This window comes from Moschus berezovskii, chromosome 20 (genome assembly GCF_049115385.1).
Source record: "Moschus berezovskii isolate FMDL1 chromosome 20, NW_MosBer_1.0, whole genome shotgun sequence".
NCBI classification, from domain to species: domain Eukaryota; kingdom Metazoa; phylum Chordata; class Mammalia; order Artiodactyla; family Moschidae; genus Moschus; species Moschus berezovskii.
In genome coordinates, this window is record NC_142479.1 from 51,815,168 (window position 1) to 51,830,708 (window position 15,541).

At 40.0% G+C, this 15,541-nt stretch overlaps 1 protein-coding gene and 1 non-coding gene across 6 annotated transcripts in view; both read right to left on the reverse strand.

Moving 5' to 3' along the window:
- Window positions 1-2,103: 2,103 nt before the first annotated feature.
- Window positions 2,104-15,541, reverse strand: part of FBXL20 (F-box and leucine rich repeat protein 20) — a 102,509-nt gene continuing 89,071 nt past the window's right edge. For 4 of the 5 annotated variants that reach the window (XM_088829041.1, XM_055407744.2, XM_088829042.1 and 1 more), the window contains 6 exons: window positions 14,645-14,775; window positions 12,962-13,022; window positions 12,026-12,070; window positions 10,201-10,257; window positions 9,000-9,212; window positions 2,104-7,717 (listed from right to left, as the gene is read on the reverse strand). In XM_088829041.1, coding sequence (XP_088685167.1) covers window positions 7,610-7,717; window positions 9,000-9,212; window positions 10,201-10,257; window positions 12,026-12,070; window positions 12,962-13,022; window positions 14,645-14,775 — 615 coding nt within the window. In that variant the 3' untranslated portion in view covers window positions 2,104-7,609. The remainder of the gene's footprint in view (window positions 7,718-8,999; window positions 9,213-10,200; window positions 10,258-12,025; window positions 12,071-12,961; window positions 13,023-14,644; window positions 14,776-15,541) is intronic. The other variant, XR_016035530.1, reaches the window with a different exon arrangement.
- LOC129544895 (U6 spliceosomal RNA) lies at window positions 11,124-11,230 on the reverse strand. Its single transcript, XR_008683632.2, has one exon. It is a non-coding gene; the product is annotated as a U6 spliceosomal RNA (small nuclear RNA).

Genomic DNA, 15,541 nt, shown 5'->3' on the forward strand with positions numbered 1-15,541 from the left:
GGTGAGTCCTAAACCTGCTGACCTCTGGCTAGGGAGGGTAGGCAGGAGGAAGGCTCTACATACTGGCTGAACAGAGTAACAGGATTAAAGGATGGGAAGGGAGAATCTGCATATTGATGTTCAAAGACCTAGAACTTGCCTCCCTCAAAGGCCAAAAGCAGGTAAGGACAAGGAAGCAGGTAGGCATCTGCTTGCACCCCTGGAAGGCAGTGTGGGACCCCGTTGGCCCCAGATGACCAATCCAGACTAGGCGTTTACCTCATGCAGCATGAGTGGATTTCAAGTGAGGCTCATGATTCCACAGGGCTCCCCAGGGGTGTTTCAGGGCAGGGTAGACACCCTGAGATCTAAATCAAGGTTGCTGATCTGGCTCCACTTCTAGTCCCTATCTCCACCAAAGGATAGGGACCCCACTGCATTTAGCTTTTGTTTATCTTTCAAGCTAGGAGCCTCCAGCAGACTAGATACTGAAATGAAGCAAATAAAAGCAGGTAATGTGTTTACTGTATGCCACTATTACTGCTTTTAACCTAAACAACTCTAAAACAGGTACTGTTGTCCCCACTTTACCAACAAAGAACTGAGATAGAGGGGTTAACATGGAATTTATTTGATTAATCATTACACTACTCCCTCACTCCTTTTTAGTCTAAGGGTAATGCTCTGCACAGATAAGGGACTCAGTTTGAACTGTTACTATCAAATTAATTAAGACAAAGGTTTTTTAGAAACTGATTTATATTATGTCTTCTATTTTTCTTAGAGACAAGTGGAGTGCAGGGTATTAAGGCTGATGAAAAGGCTATTGAAGAGATACTAAATACTTAAAAAAATAAAGATGCCAAAAAGATTGAGCCTCAGTGGCCTTTATACACCAAGGGTTCAAGGACGTTAAGAATCTTAGCTACAAGTCAGGCTATTTCCGCAGCAAAATGAAAAGTCTTCACAGCTTATTTCCTTTAATTACATCATAAAACAAATTAGAACATACAGGAAACAATAATAGTTACATAACAATTTACTTTATATATTTATATATAAAATTTTTTTTTTTTTTTTTTTAGTCCAAAGATTTTTAAAGCAAAAGGAATCCTCTACTGCCACCTTGGATTTTATTTATTTTAAATAACCCTTCCTCCCCCCCACCCCCCAATCTCAAGCGCCAAAAGTACTGGGTGGAAACACAGTTGCTTGGACAGCTAATGCTGTTAAGTCACCACAGAGGAACTGTGTTGGCCCCAGGGACTGGCTAAGTGTTGGGGCAGGCCTAGTGGAGAAACAAGCAAGCAGCGGCTCCCACACACCGAAGCTCTCACTCCAGGGCAGGCTGAATGGCTGGACAAGGCTTAGGCCAGACAGCGATGTTGGGGATCAGACCCTGCCAGTCAACCACCCTCTGAATTTTACCCCTTCCTCAAGGAGTGGGGGTGGAGGCGGGGCAGTGCAAGGGTCAAACAGCCTGATTTGAAGATAAAATTTCTCCCACAGCACCATTTACCCATCCATCTCTGTCCCCAAGCAGAGTCTGACAGGCAGGGGGAGTCCGCACAGTTCTCTGAGCTCTGCACAGGCCTGTTTCTCAGGTCTGTGCTCTCAGGGTCACTGGAAGGTGGGCAAAGGTGAGGAGAGGGGTTGGGAAATGACCGAGGCAGGTTACTTGGAAAAAAATTCCTGGGAGGAGGAAAAATGAGGCAGCCAGAATGGGAGGCATCTGAAGGGTGATCATAAACAGGAATGGAGAAAGGCAAACAAGGCCTTTCTCTCCCCGGAGCAACTCTTCGGACTGGGGTCACAGATCCTCAGGGGCCAGCTCTGAGAGCTGCAGCATGGTGAGGGAAAAAAAAAATCCCCAAGTATCTTATGATGAGCCCCATCTCACAGATCTTATATGTTAGAGGTTAGTGTATTTTTCGGGGGCAGGGTAAGGAGGTAAGCGAGAGACAACATCTCAGGCTCACCTCTTCCTGTACTTATTAGAAATTAACAGTCATCAGAGAAGCACAGAAAAGAAATTATTCTTAAGGGAAGGGAAGGAAAAAAAACAAAAAAAACAGATGTAAACCCAGAAAAGTAGCAGCAAAGGTTTCACTTATTATAGGTCTATTATATAGCACTAGGAAAGAAAATCATTCAAGTCTTTAGGCAGGGAAAGGTAAAGGAATTAATCAAACCATGCCAGTTAGAGACTTCAAGTTAGGATTTTCTAAGACTTTAGGTTCTCATTCACTAGTGCCATAAAAAAAAAAAAAAGAAAACAAAGAATAATGACATCAGGGGCTGAGAAGGGTTAGGCTAAGGTAACAAACACATACATGTACGTGAGCAGCAGTGTGGGACAGATTTGAATTAATAATAACAAGCAGTGTAAGAGACACTGACAAGCCAAAACTTAGTGGGGCAAAGCTTTCTTCCTTCACTTTAATAAAAAAAAAAAAAAAAAGAGATTACTTCACAGGTTTTCCTGGGTTCTTGGGGGTATGTCAGTTGAGAATACGTGTGTCTGGACAGCTCTCTTCCCTCATCTCTCCCTGAGATGGGGGATTCTCATTTACTTCCTACCTGCTCTTGCTCTGGTGGAAACCACGCCCAGAAGTTGCTGGGAAGCACTGGTGGTGTTCAGTGGTGCCGATCCCCTTCTGGGTAACACTGGTCGGCTGTGTGCAAAGTAGAAGCCCTCCTTGCCAGGAAGAAGGGCATGGAGTTCATTAGATGGAAAGTAAATCTGCTCACGTACGAGGCAGTTGTTTCTACATATTCAGGACAGATGCTCGTACCCGAAGCAAAGTACCCCAGTTCCAGAACCAATTTTCTCCTTTTCTTTGAATTGCAACTACCATTTCCCCACCCTGATTCTTCAAAACAAGACACTGAAAAATACAGAAAACAAAAAGGGTCAACTGATACAGTTTTGGTTGTTCATAGTTCTTTTTCTTAAAAGGGCAGTGAACCACCCTGCCCGAGGAAGCACTGAGTCTCGACACCTGGGAACTAACTTCTACCAAGGGCTTACTCAACAAAAACAGGAGGCAGAGATGGAAGAAGTGCATTATGGCATTTTTCTTAACACCCATGTAAACTTGTCCAACAATTTTTTTTTCCTGCTGAAAATTAAATGTAACTCTCTTGGGCTCCAAAGATTCACTCAGACTCAGCTGAGAAGTTCTTAGTGACTTTCCTCCAGATCAAAGGCTCCAGAGATGCGGAACTGATGTTCTTAAGGATAAAAATGGGCAAAACAGGTAGACTTGCCTTGGGGTATGGGGCAGGGGGGTAGGTGGGTTGTAGAAGCCCTTCAGGCAGAAAACTCACTTGCCTCAAATGGTAGAAAGTTTATTTCAAGTGAGAGGGCAAGTTAGAGCAGCATGCTCTCTGCTGGAGATGTCGACATGTTAAGTTTGGACATCTGGACACAGCAAATAAAAGCCAAATTACCTGGATTAATTATACCCTACTGAAATGGTTGTATACAGGTTTCTCAATCTTCCAATCTTCTAATTAACATTTATGATAGAAATAAAGGTGAGAGGCTGTGACTTTTTAACTCCCCTCACCCTTCTATCACTTTAGGGTTCTTTGGTCCAAGATCATTGTAAGGGGGAGGGTTCTGCCTCAAGACCTCCAATGAAACATCCTATCTGTCTTCTCAAACAAGACTTGACTAATTCACATAGCCTAGGTTTGAGGTGGTTAAAGATCCTAGAACTGGTGGGCAGATAGAGAAGGCAATTTTTTAATAAAATGTTCTGGAAGCTCAAAGCATAACACTGAAGGAGTCTGTCAGCCAGGATGCACAACAGGGATAGAAAATTAACCTTAAATCATGCACACAGGGAGGGGAAAAAAGCAGAACAGACTGATTTCCTTTAAACCCTTCCTCTCTCATAGCAGCTGTCATGAGCAATCTGACTTTCAGCCCAATAAACATTAAATGGACAAGGGTCCACCATGACCAAGTGTTCCTTGCTCTAAACATAGTCACCAAGGATACACTGCCCACAGGCAGGCAGGAAACCAACTCTTCTTTTCTGGGATACTCTCACACTTCCTAGCAACTTCAAACTAAGGCAGGTTCCAACTTATACTTTGTTTAGCCTCCCATGGCATTTGTGGGTTATCAAACCAGTAACAATGCATTTTACAAGGCAATCAGAAGAAATAAAAGAACTCGACTGCTACAGCACTGTAGCTATATTGAACCATTAAAACAGTTTGGAAAGCCTGAAATAAAGCATCATAAAAATACTCATCAGATTTCCCTCTAAAAGGTGATATAAGGAATATGAAAAATTTCTGACTTACATGTTTACTAAATCAACTTAATGGATGTGGAAATTTATAAAAGCCACTTAAGAAATACTTTTACACCCACTAAAGAGCAGAATAAGGTGGGAAATATTTTTTACATAAAAGCACAATGTGCTTTCATATTCCAAATATTGGAAAAAAGGGAAGAAGCCAGATTCCCTTATTCCTTATATCTGACAGTTTGATTTCAAATTCAGTAAGCAAACATCAAAGATCACTCAGTGAAAACTGGCCTGAGCTGCCTTACGGTTACTGAATTCAAGGTTGCCCAGATCAGGACAAGAATTCAGAGAGGAAGCCAGATTGAAGACATGGAAATAAATGAGCAGGGTCACTGGGAGTGAAGCAGGAGGGGTATAGAAAGGAAATGGGAGAAGTCTATGCAAAAAAAACCCAACAACTGGAATCATCACCTTCAAGGTAAGGTCAGTGAAGATGTAAAAGATACTGATGATGCTGGAAAACATAAGGGGAAAAGGATGCTTAGAAAAGAGATGACCTGGATGTGTAATAACTTTGAGGATACCTTCTTACTTTGCCCAAATCTCTTCTCACTTTCCACTCGTTTTTTTTTTTTTTTAATTGAAGGCACACTCCGGAGTCAAAGGGACCAATAAGTTTTTCCTAATGGTGAGTCAGGAAATATTACGTTCAAGTGACAGGGCTCTTTCCACCTTACCAAAACTTACCATGGGTTCTCAAAGTCCTGTATCATCAACCGACAAAGGTTTCAGATTGGCATAAAAATACATGTCCTTCCAAGCTTTATGGGCCTCAAGTTTTCTTGAGAAAGGAACAAGGCTCCTGCCTGACCATACACACACACCAGTGCTGCATACTCCAGGGCCTTTATTCTCTCACTTAACTCTGTTCTCACCTGCACAAGTCCACACAGACTTGCACATGGGTGCACTCTTTGAGAAGAGAAACAGCATTTTCAAGACATTCGTGTACTAGTGAATAGGTTTGTTCCTTTTTTAAATAAAGAAGTACCTCAAGAACTTCAACTGCTGGGAAATTAAAATCCACACTCACTAATAAATCAAGGTTTTATTCAGGCACTATTTTTTTTTTTTTAAAACTTTGTATGTTAGAGCTGTTGCCCCCTAAATACATATACATACATACATACATACATACATACATATATATATATATTAGTTTTGTTTGAGTGAGTTACCTGGGGATCTGAATATTTTCAACCACATCTAGAAGTGTGTGTGCAAATGTATATATGTATATAAGTGGGATATAGCCAGGAGAGTGGGTCTCACTTTTAAAAAGTATATTCCTTATGTGGTAATCTGAAAAGAGGATAAGGGAAAGGAAATGAAAAATACATATAATTTGAGCTTTTAAAAGGGTATAATAATAAAATAAGATTTAAAATAAATTTAACATGCTAACTAATGGTGGATAGTAGATTCCTAGGACCTTTTCAACTAATTGCTTATGGAAAAGTAAATCACATTTTATTCTTACATATGCTCATATTACTAACTCCTGCAGCATTAAAACAAGCCTTTTAACAGCCTGGATCATGTAGAAGATGACCTAAGATTGTGGTGGGCTGCACATTAATGTCCTAAAAAACCAAAAGTCACCCTATTAAAAAATCACACAAGGTTTCTAACCTTGATGTTTAGAAAACTACTTCTTACATTTCAGAAACTCATTTTATTTCCCTCATCCTCTATGATTTTTTTTTTTTTTGATGGGGGGAACCTCTTCTTTGACTCTGAGTCATGGGCACTGAATACTCTGCTCTAAGCTCTGGTGACCAGGCTGCCCAAGACACTGAACCCCCAACTTCCTCTCAGCGTTCTCTTTCTGCCACCCCAATGCCTTTACCTGGCTTCTCTGATATTTCATTCATGGAAAGTCTGGAGCTCAAGACAGAGATGGCTGATGGGTTCTGAAAAGGTTCTAGTCCTTTGAGGCTCCAACATTAGATATGATACCAAACACTGATGTACAGTTGACCAGCTGTGATAGGGTCATTCTCGCATCCCTGATAAGCTGAAATGGGAGGAAAAAAAGAGAAACAGCCCAGCTCAATCACGCAACTCCTCGAGCAGCATTCCTGCTAAAGTAGAACAAATCTCACAGGCACAAATCAGGGATGCCACTGATCACACCTAGATTTTGGTCAACACACAATATTTGAGCTTTGGTGGCAATGGCTTTCAGTTTCAGTTTTGGGATTTGCCATTCCACTCTCTCCTAATAATGCATTTCTCTGTCTTTATTAAGTGAGATGGAAGGAAAAATGTGCGGGGGGAATACTGGGTGTATCATGCATATTATCATTTACCACAAGATATAACAAAAACAAAAAGGCAAAGTTTGTTTTCATTAAAATAGTCTTAGTTCAATTTCTTCTCATAATTTTTCTTGACTGGCAAAGATTCAGGCAGGGTCCCCTAATGGTAAAATTTAGAATTAAAAAAATATTTATTGACAATGTCTCTTTTAAAAATGTTTGGTAACCCCAACTAATCATCCAAAATGCAAACTGTAAACACAACAACAGCAAAGGAGTAACAATTGAGTGTGAGTAAGCAGACTATGAACAGATGACAGACTGAGCAAGAGTGCAGGAGGGAGCCACAGAGAACGGAAGACAGGTACACAGGGTGCTACAGAGAGTGACAGTTTGAGGGAATAAGTCATCACATCTGGACCACAGTGATTTCAATGCAACCATTTAGCAAACCTCTGGGCCAAATACTAAAACACAGGAGGAGGAATGGACAAGCCTTCTTTGTGAGCATGCTCGGCATGTTGGCATGGGAACAAGGAAGCACAGAAGCTCTTTAGTCATCTCACAATGGATGGCTACCATTTATAGGATGCAAAGAAATTTTCCCTCTGGTCCCTGATACAACATGTATTGTTTTTCTATGCTTTCCTTGACCCTGGAGGACTGCAGTTACTGTTCCAAAATTGCCAAAGAAACCCCTTAACAAAATAAAGAAACCACAGTAGCAGTAACACTGGGTTTGCTGGAATGCCCCCTTCCATCTACCTTGCTTATGACTTTCCTCTGGGCACATCCAACAGGAATGGTTAAGTTTTACCAATCCACATGATAAAGCCGGCACGAACTCAGTCCCCTGGCCACAGAGACGGACTGGGTCAGGGTGAGAGTGGGGGCGCACGTATGTGTGGCTCTGGGGGTCTGGACGCCGCCCTCACTTTGTAACCTTTGCCCGGAACACTGGGGGTGCTTCCAATGGAGATCCACGGTAACTCTAGAAGTGTCATTAAATACTCAGTTCACCAAGGTTGACCACCTCCACTGTCATAGGATGATGCAGCATCTGCAGAAGCGCTGTCTGCTGCCCCCTACTGATGGGGGTGGAGTGACAGGTGCGAAGTAGGCGTGGACTTTAATATTGGGTAAATGGGTCTGAAACAAGACAGAAACATTACTAAGAGGGAGGCCTTCAACAGAAACAGCAAGGTTGCTTTTCAGAAAAACCAGAGGGACTGAGTGGACATGAAGGCAGAACAGAGGCTGAGCACGGCCAGCATGTTGAGACCTAGGTTCTACTTCACACCATTCAAGGTTATTCTAAAAGACCGTATCAGCTCACATACCTTTGGTCGCTGCTTCCATAATAAAAAAACTGGGGGCAAAAGTCATGCTCATCTCTTAACCTGTCCCAAAGGGATTCCTGGTTGGATTCCCATAGCTGGAAGAAATTATATAAACTTAAAAATTAATTTTTTCCAAGCCATTATGGACAATGTTTCCTCTGATATCTTTAAAAACCCATTATCCTCCTCTTTTAACTAACACGCTTCTAACATTTACTACAAAAATGGTTTCTAAACTCCTGCTGTGTTCAAGGCATTGTGCTAGTTCTGTAAAGGGACAATGATCAAGATAGAGATCCTGCTCTTAGGGAACTTAGGATCCAGCCAGGCAGGCCTAGGGACCATAGGCCACAGAAGCAGCTCTGGATGACCTGTGGCTTTCCTCTTTTGGTAAAGAAGAGATATGGATGCAAGGCCTTCCCACTGCAGTTACATTCTCAGTCCTCCAGGTCTAAAGGGAGAGGTGGAACTGAGGTCAACTGGAACTTCAACTTAAATCTGCTGCTCCTTTATGCACTCAGATGCTCTTAAGGCCAACAGAGATATTTTTAAAGATTGGCTGTAAGGGCCAAATTAGGCAGAGTGCCTTTCCCACAACAGGTGTGGAGCAGATGTTCCAATAAATGTCTGTTGAGCAGAACAATCCAACACAAAGATTCATCCAGTCTTTTATAACCTCTTTGCTGGCAACCTGTCTTTCAGTGATTTGGCTATACATGAGTCTGTGATGAAGGATAGGGCAAAAAGAAAAGGTAAAAAACTGTGTGATCCAACCACCATTTGCTGTCTTAAAGATCCCCAGCACAAGAGTTTGATATGAAAGGCTATACAAATTAAAAATTTTAAACCCCATTTAACTAAGTACTTTTTCATTATTTCTTTTCATCCTGCTAAACTTCCATCAGGAACAATAGGAAAGAACTATCTACCCTTAGGTTTGCCTGCCATCTTTTTTTCTCTTTGTTGAAAATACAAGTAAATACAAAAATCACAGGAATCTAAACCTTAGAAAAGGAAATGGAGGGGGGAAAAAAGAAAAAAGGAAAGAGTGCTGAGAAACTAGAGCCAGAGGGTGATGCTGCCATCTTTACCCTGAGTCTCTTGATTCCAGCCCGTGTGATTTGCTGGCAGTCATAGAGTTCTATCCGCTCGAGGCTGTGACAGCTCTTCAAGTGCTCCAGGGACGCATCTGTGATTAGGGGACAGTTGTCCAGTTCAATCACCTCCAGCTGGTCATGGGCGCAAGCCCCATTCCCCAGGTGACGAATTCCATCGTCTGTGATCAGCTCACAGTGAGACAGACTCTGCAGCCAAATAGAGCAGGGAAGGACACTGAAATATTTAATGGCATTCTTTGAATCAGAGGCCTGTGTGTAATCAGGAAAAAGAACTTTCTGGTTTGATTCCGAAATACATCGAGCCATCACGAGAGCCATGTGGTGAAATGAAGAACACATATCAGAGTCGGTGGGGTTCTGCTTTTGATAATCAATGATCAACATTCTCCGGGTGATTCTAAATACATCTTGTGAATTCCTATGACTGTGAAATAGTTCATAAACAAAACAAGACATCTCCCACAACCCTCTCGACACACAAATTATTAGTTAATATTTTTCCTCTCTTACTGGGACAAGGGGGGGCTCAAGTTTTTCCTGTAAAATTTTTTTTGAAATTTGGACTAAATATTGAATACCTGATACAGGGCATGCCCAATAGTTTATTACCTGAAGATGATTCTTACAGCTGTAAGATGTGGTCACCTATTAACTTTACAAGTTTTCCTTAAATCCCTGGTTCCTCCATGTAAAACACAGAACCCTTGACTGAAACATGGTTTAATGTGCCACAGAACACCAAAAATGAGCCTAGATACAGAACAGACAACCTGAATTCTTTCTCACAGTGTTACTGGAAGCAGTAGCAGAAACTCCCTCCAAGTAAAGCTTTGATTGGTTCTGTTTTATAGGAACATTTAGTCCCAATGAGAAGCAGACTATATTTGGGGCCATCTCATCTCTTGGATCTCTGGAAATTTAAGCATCATTCAGGCGGGAGTGTAATTCATGCAAGAGGGAGAAAAACTCTGTCAGTTTTCAATCTCCAAGCACTGATAGAGAAAACATTTAACTTTTCCACAGTTTCTTTCTCCCTTCAGACAAGTCCTCCCTTGGTCTTCTGTAAGTTGACAATTTGGAGAAATATACTTTCCCAAGATGGTAACCAGACACCAATAGAGCTCAGTTTTGAGTAAATCCAATAAATATATAAAATTTCCAAAGTCAAACTCACCAATACTTGAAGTCGAGGACAGTGTATAGAAAGTTGGATTAATGTGCTATCTGTTATCTGAAAGAAACATGTAAGTTTATTTTAGGTGTAACTGCAAAAAATTCATGGGCCATACCACATTTGACTACATTTCCAGACTGATATCCTGATAATCATCAAACAACAGAATCTTAAGGTTGAAATCCCATCAGCTACCAGAACCTGTTTTTTTGAAAATCTATCCAGGCTAGACTTAAATTCATCTAGTCATCTTTGAACAGGTCTGTTGAAAATTGTTTTTGAAATAAAGGAAAACTTGTCCCCTCATAACTTCTACCCACTGGACTTTGTTTGATCTCCTTAGAACCATCACAGAAGTGAATCAGAAGACATTGTTCCATGAAAAAAATTAATGTAGGAACATCCTCAAGTTTTTAGATATCTGATCCATATTTTTATAAGCAATACCACAACTCAGGACTGGTAACTGGCATGTCAGTTATTTTCCTCAAGGATGGCAGAAAGAAGCTGCTGGGTTAACAACAAACATTCAATAAGGAAAAACTCCTAAAAAACAACAGTCTTTCATAATTATCTTAGGATGAAAAGTAAACTAGCGTTTCTTTTCTAATTTGTCTTCAATTCTGAAATTATTATTATAATACACATAATTCCACAGGGTTTAAGAAATGGCAGGGGTAGGGGATTATAGCGGGCAAGCATGTGTGCATCACTCAGGAGTGGACACCAGAAAGGACACTCAGGCATGTGCAAGAGATGGATGTGAACATGTTTTAGTTTAATAAGGATTAACAGGTACTAAGTAGTGTCCAGATAACAAATAGTTACCTGGAGTATATATAGTTACTGAATATATAGCTGCTATAGTTACCGAAGCATCTTTTCTTCTTTATTTTTGCCATTAAAAAAATTCACTGCCTTTTTTAAATATGGAACGCTTCACGAATTTGCGTGTCATCCTTGCGCAGGGGCTGTGCTAATCTTCTCTGTATCGTTCCAATTTTAGTATATGTGCTGCTGAAGCGAGCACACTGCCTTTTTTTAAAAAGTTTTTATTTTGGCTGTGCTGGGCTTCATTGCTGTGCACAGGCTTTCTCTAGTTTTGGTGAGCATGGGTTACTATAGTTGTGGTGCTCGAAATTCTCATTGCAATGGCTTCTCTTGCTGTGGAGCGCGGGCTCTGGGGCACACAGGCTTCAGCAGTTATGGCGCATGGGCTTAGTTGCCCTGTGGCATGTGGAACCTTCCTGGACCATGGATCAAACCCATGTCCCCTGGATTGGCAGGCAGATTCGTTACCACTGGATCATCAGGGAAGTCCTCTGTCTTCTTTTCAGGAGTTCCCCCTTTAAAATTTCTCCCCACCCAACTAATAAACTCAAAGCTCTTAAAGAAAGTGTTAATAAGGTAGTAAGTCTGCCTGCCTGAAGGACAGGGTTCCACACAGAGCTCGGTCTCTAGGGTTAATGATATATGAGGCTCTGGGTCCAATTAAGCTAAAAAGGGACAGATATCTATCAGTGTAATGGGGCTTTAATTATTTACTAGTATCATAATCCTGTAGATGTAAAGAAATATCTTAATATCTTTATGATCTGAATGCCTGATCCTTCTTTCTTTCTAATGGCAACCTTACTGATGACACGTATTTTCCTAGCACAAACTGCATGAGCACCTGTGCCTGGTATGCCTGGAGGACACCTCAATAAATGGACAGCCAGCAGGCTCTACAATATGTAAGGGTAGGGAACTGAATGTTCCGATGTGCATGTATTATGTACATTTCTATTATACTGTATTTCCGAGTAAAAATCTACAATCTTACCTGAACACACTCTTCCAGGTCCATCTTTTCAAGCTCATGGCAATTCTACAAAATACCAACAACCCAACATTATAGAAAAAACATTTAAAATATAGGAAAATATTAAGGTCAGAAAACTAAGAAACAGTATTAAATATACTGATGAAATCTCAAGAGCTTAAGAACTGGTGTCATTTCAATACCACTTCCTACCTTATTCCATTACTTACACTTTTTAAAAAGGCCTGTATCATAGTGAATTTCTCAATTATTCCACACTTAAGTCCAAAGGAATAAATTTCCTGAATATTCACTGAGATAATATAGAGATCCTTTCAACCAAAAACAATTTAATGAAAATGATTTCTTTGGAAGCACAGGAAGGGAATCTGTGTCCTAATCTAGTTATGCCAAGCGCTGCCCCCTGTTCCCTCCCCCATTAGTATTCCACTGATCTGCCCTGAAAGCAAATGCCCTTCCTCGTGGTCCATTACACTGGTCAAAGATGGTATACTTTTAAATACTATTATACAGTGACTTAAAAGCCCCTTCATGTATTAGTATCTTGTGGAGAATACAGAAAATCTCTTAAAATCTCTCCATTTAGATTAGGCTTACATGCTTCTTTCAACATTCATTCACCAGTTGCATACCAAATAACCAAGGAAATTTCTTTCACAAAGCACTAGGAAATGCCTGCTCAGTTTAACCTAGCATCTTATGAAAAAGTGGGAAATCAAGTCTCTTGAAGGAGTGTCGTGCTCTCCAATGCATGTCTACCTTTCCAGAGCACTTGCCTGAAGCTTCAGCCCAAGAATGCTCAGGAACACCAGCCACAGACATATTCTCCCACATCCCATACCTCAATTTTCTACCCCCTACATTTCCCTATGTTGCTCATTCTTCTGAAATTAGAAATCCTGAACAAAGCCTACAGAACCTGAAGAAAACACTTACCCTGGCCAGAGTGGTAAAGCCTACATCGGTTAATTGAGAACATCTTGCCACTTCTAATATTCTGTCAAAAAAACAAAGTGAAAGTCAACCCCTTGGTCCCTGAAAACTGGATCTATTAAAAGAGCAAGAATTTAAGAAAACAACCTCCTATTCCCTAAGGTCTATGTAACACAGAATGACATTCACAGCTAAGCAAGTCTGTATACAGATCTTGCCATTCTCTTTCATGGAGTCATCAAAAAGTAGTTTTGTAAATATATTTCAGGGTGACGCAATCAGAAGAATATAATAGAAGCTTGTAGTTAATGCCAAAATGCATGATAAACACATTAAAAAGCCTTCATGATAGCATACTGCTTACCCCCAGAGGGCAGCCTGCTCCTAGAAAACAAAGGAAATGGAGATAAATACTCTGTTTGAGTTAATCTTGCTGCTAAAGTAAATTATTCTCTTTCCCTATTTCACATGTAGGTTCACTCAGATTTAAATAGCTTTTAAAAATACGATGAAGGGACTGGTTAATCACAGGCCTGTCCCAAATAAGAAATTCTATATGAAAAAAATATCCTTAAGCTTCCTGCCTCCTCCCACAGGCTCCCAGGGAGGCCCAGCAGAGAAGGAAGCTGAGCTGGCAGTCACTCTCCAACTCAGGAACTGCTGAACACGACCCTCAACACCAACCACAGGCTTGGTGAATCAAAAGTAGTAGCTCTTTTCTGTGAAAAGTCTGGTGCTGTCTATATGACAGTACCGAGGAAAACTGTATGTTTGCTTACAAATTACTAAAGAAGTTAAAAAAGAAAACAAAACCACATAAAGGCCCATGGCCAGGTCATTATAAAAAAGTTTTAAGAAAGTTTTTATTGGTTTACAATGATTGTTGTAGGTAAGAAAAGTGGTTTTGTAGGTTTTGGAGTTAGACTGCCTGGGACTGAACACTTATTCCTGCCCTTACTAATTGTGAGACATTGAACTGTTTACTCGACCTCTTTGTGCTTTGGTTTTCTCATCTATAATATAGATAATAACAGTGCTTATATGGTGTTATGATGATTAACTGAATTAATATTTGTTAGTCATTTAAAACGATGGCTAACACGTTTAATATATAAGTACAATGTAAGATTTGTTTTAAAGACCAAAAATCAATATGGGCTTGATACCATGTATCTGTTAACATAGCATTCTTAGTAAATATTCAGCCAATCTTGTACTTAGGTAGAGAAGAGGAGCCACAGAGAAATAAAACTTGCTTTAAAACCATCAATACAAAAGAGGAGTTGTTTTTTCTCTTTAAATATTCCCCGCTATGTACCTGACATCATTACTACAATAGAGTAGGTAGGCCTCTATAAATTTTCTTCAGAAAGAAATTACATGAAACATTAGTAAGAGGAAATGTCTTTATTTCTTTTCTCAAGTAATGAGATAAAATGTTGGTATTTTAGTACTAGTTATATTCTAGTATGGACAGCAAGAAGTAGAAAATGAGGACCATTACCCCCAGGTTCAGGTCAATTACATGTAATCAAATGAGGCACGAAGCAAGTAGGTGGGCATCTGAAAAGGCAGTAGTGGCCTTGTAGAGTCGACCTTAACAATTTCAAGTTTCCAAGGAATGAGCATGAGTGGAGGCCGCTGCTCCTTTTCTCTGATTTTTTGAGATAAACAAGAAATGTTTACCTAAGCCGAGGGCAGTTCTGACCTAAAGCGTTCAGGATGGCATCTGTGATGTTGGAGCAGCCAGAGGCACAGAGGGACTGTAACTTATGGCACCCTCTGCATATAGTAATGAGACCTTCATCTGTGATTTGCTAAAAAAAAAACAAGAGGGAAAACCCCATAGTTATCAGTAACTTAGCAGAAGATAAACACACAAAAAAGTTACCTCTGTGAAGTAAGTGCCAAAAAGAAATAAAAGCAAATTTGATATTAATCACGTAGCAGACCTAAAAGAAAATGAACACTTTCTTCCTTCCTTCCAGTTCCTTTTGATTTAGTTTTCAAGAGAATCTGTGCTCATTGCTGGTGCAAAGGGAAGAAGCTATAATGGGGTTCTTTTAACCTAATGGGAGTAACAGGACTGGGAACAGCATGGGGTGCATCTTGGTGTAGGTTCAATTAAATGATTTTAAAACCTAGAAAACAGATAAGAACAGCAGTATTTTAACAGTATAAACACATTTACAAGTTCAGAATTGATACTGGTATTAAGTTACTTTAACAACCTGTGGATGACACTACTACAGTCTTCTATCAACCATGGATCCATTTATTTCTAAATTTCAGTTTTATAATATAAAGACTATTCTAATTTAATGGAGAGAAACAGTTGTATCCAACTCAAATTTTGTATATTTCAAATTATTATTTTAATTTTAAAATGAAAAAGAACACAGAAGATGTTACATTTAAAAAAAAGATGTTGATTTGGATATGATCAACATTCTAATTTATCCTTATCTTGATGGACAACTGAAAAAAAAAAAAAAAAACAAACAAAAACCCCTCAGACTTTAAATATTCACTGCTTAAATCAGTATGCTCTCAGTATTGTAGAACTGAAACACAACTGAAAAA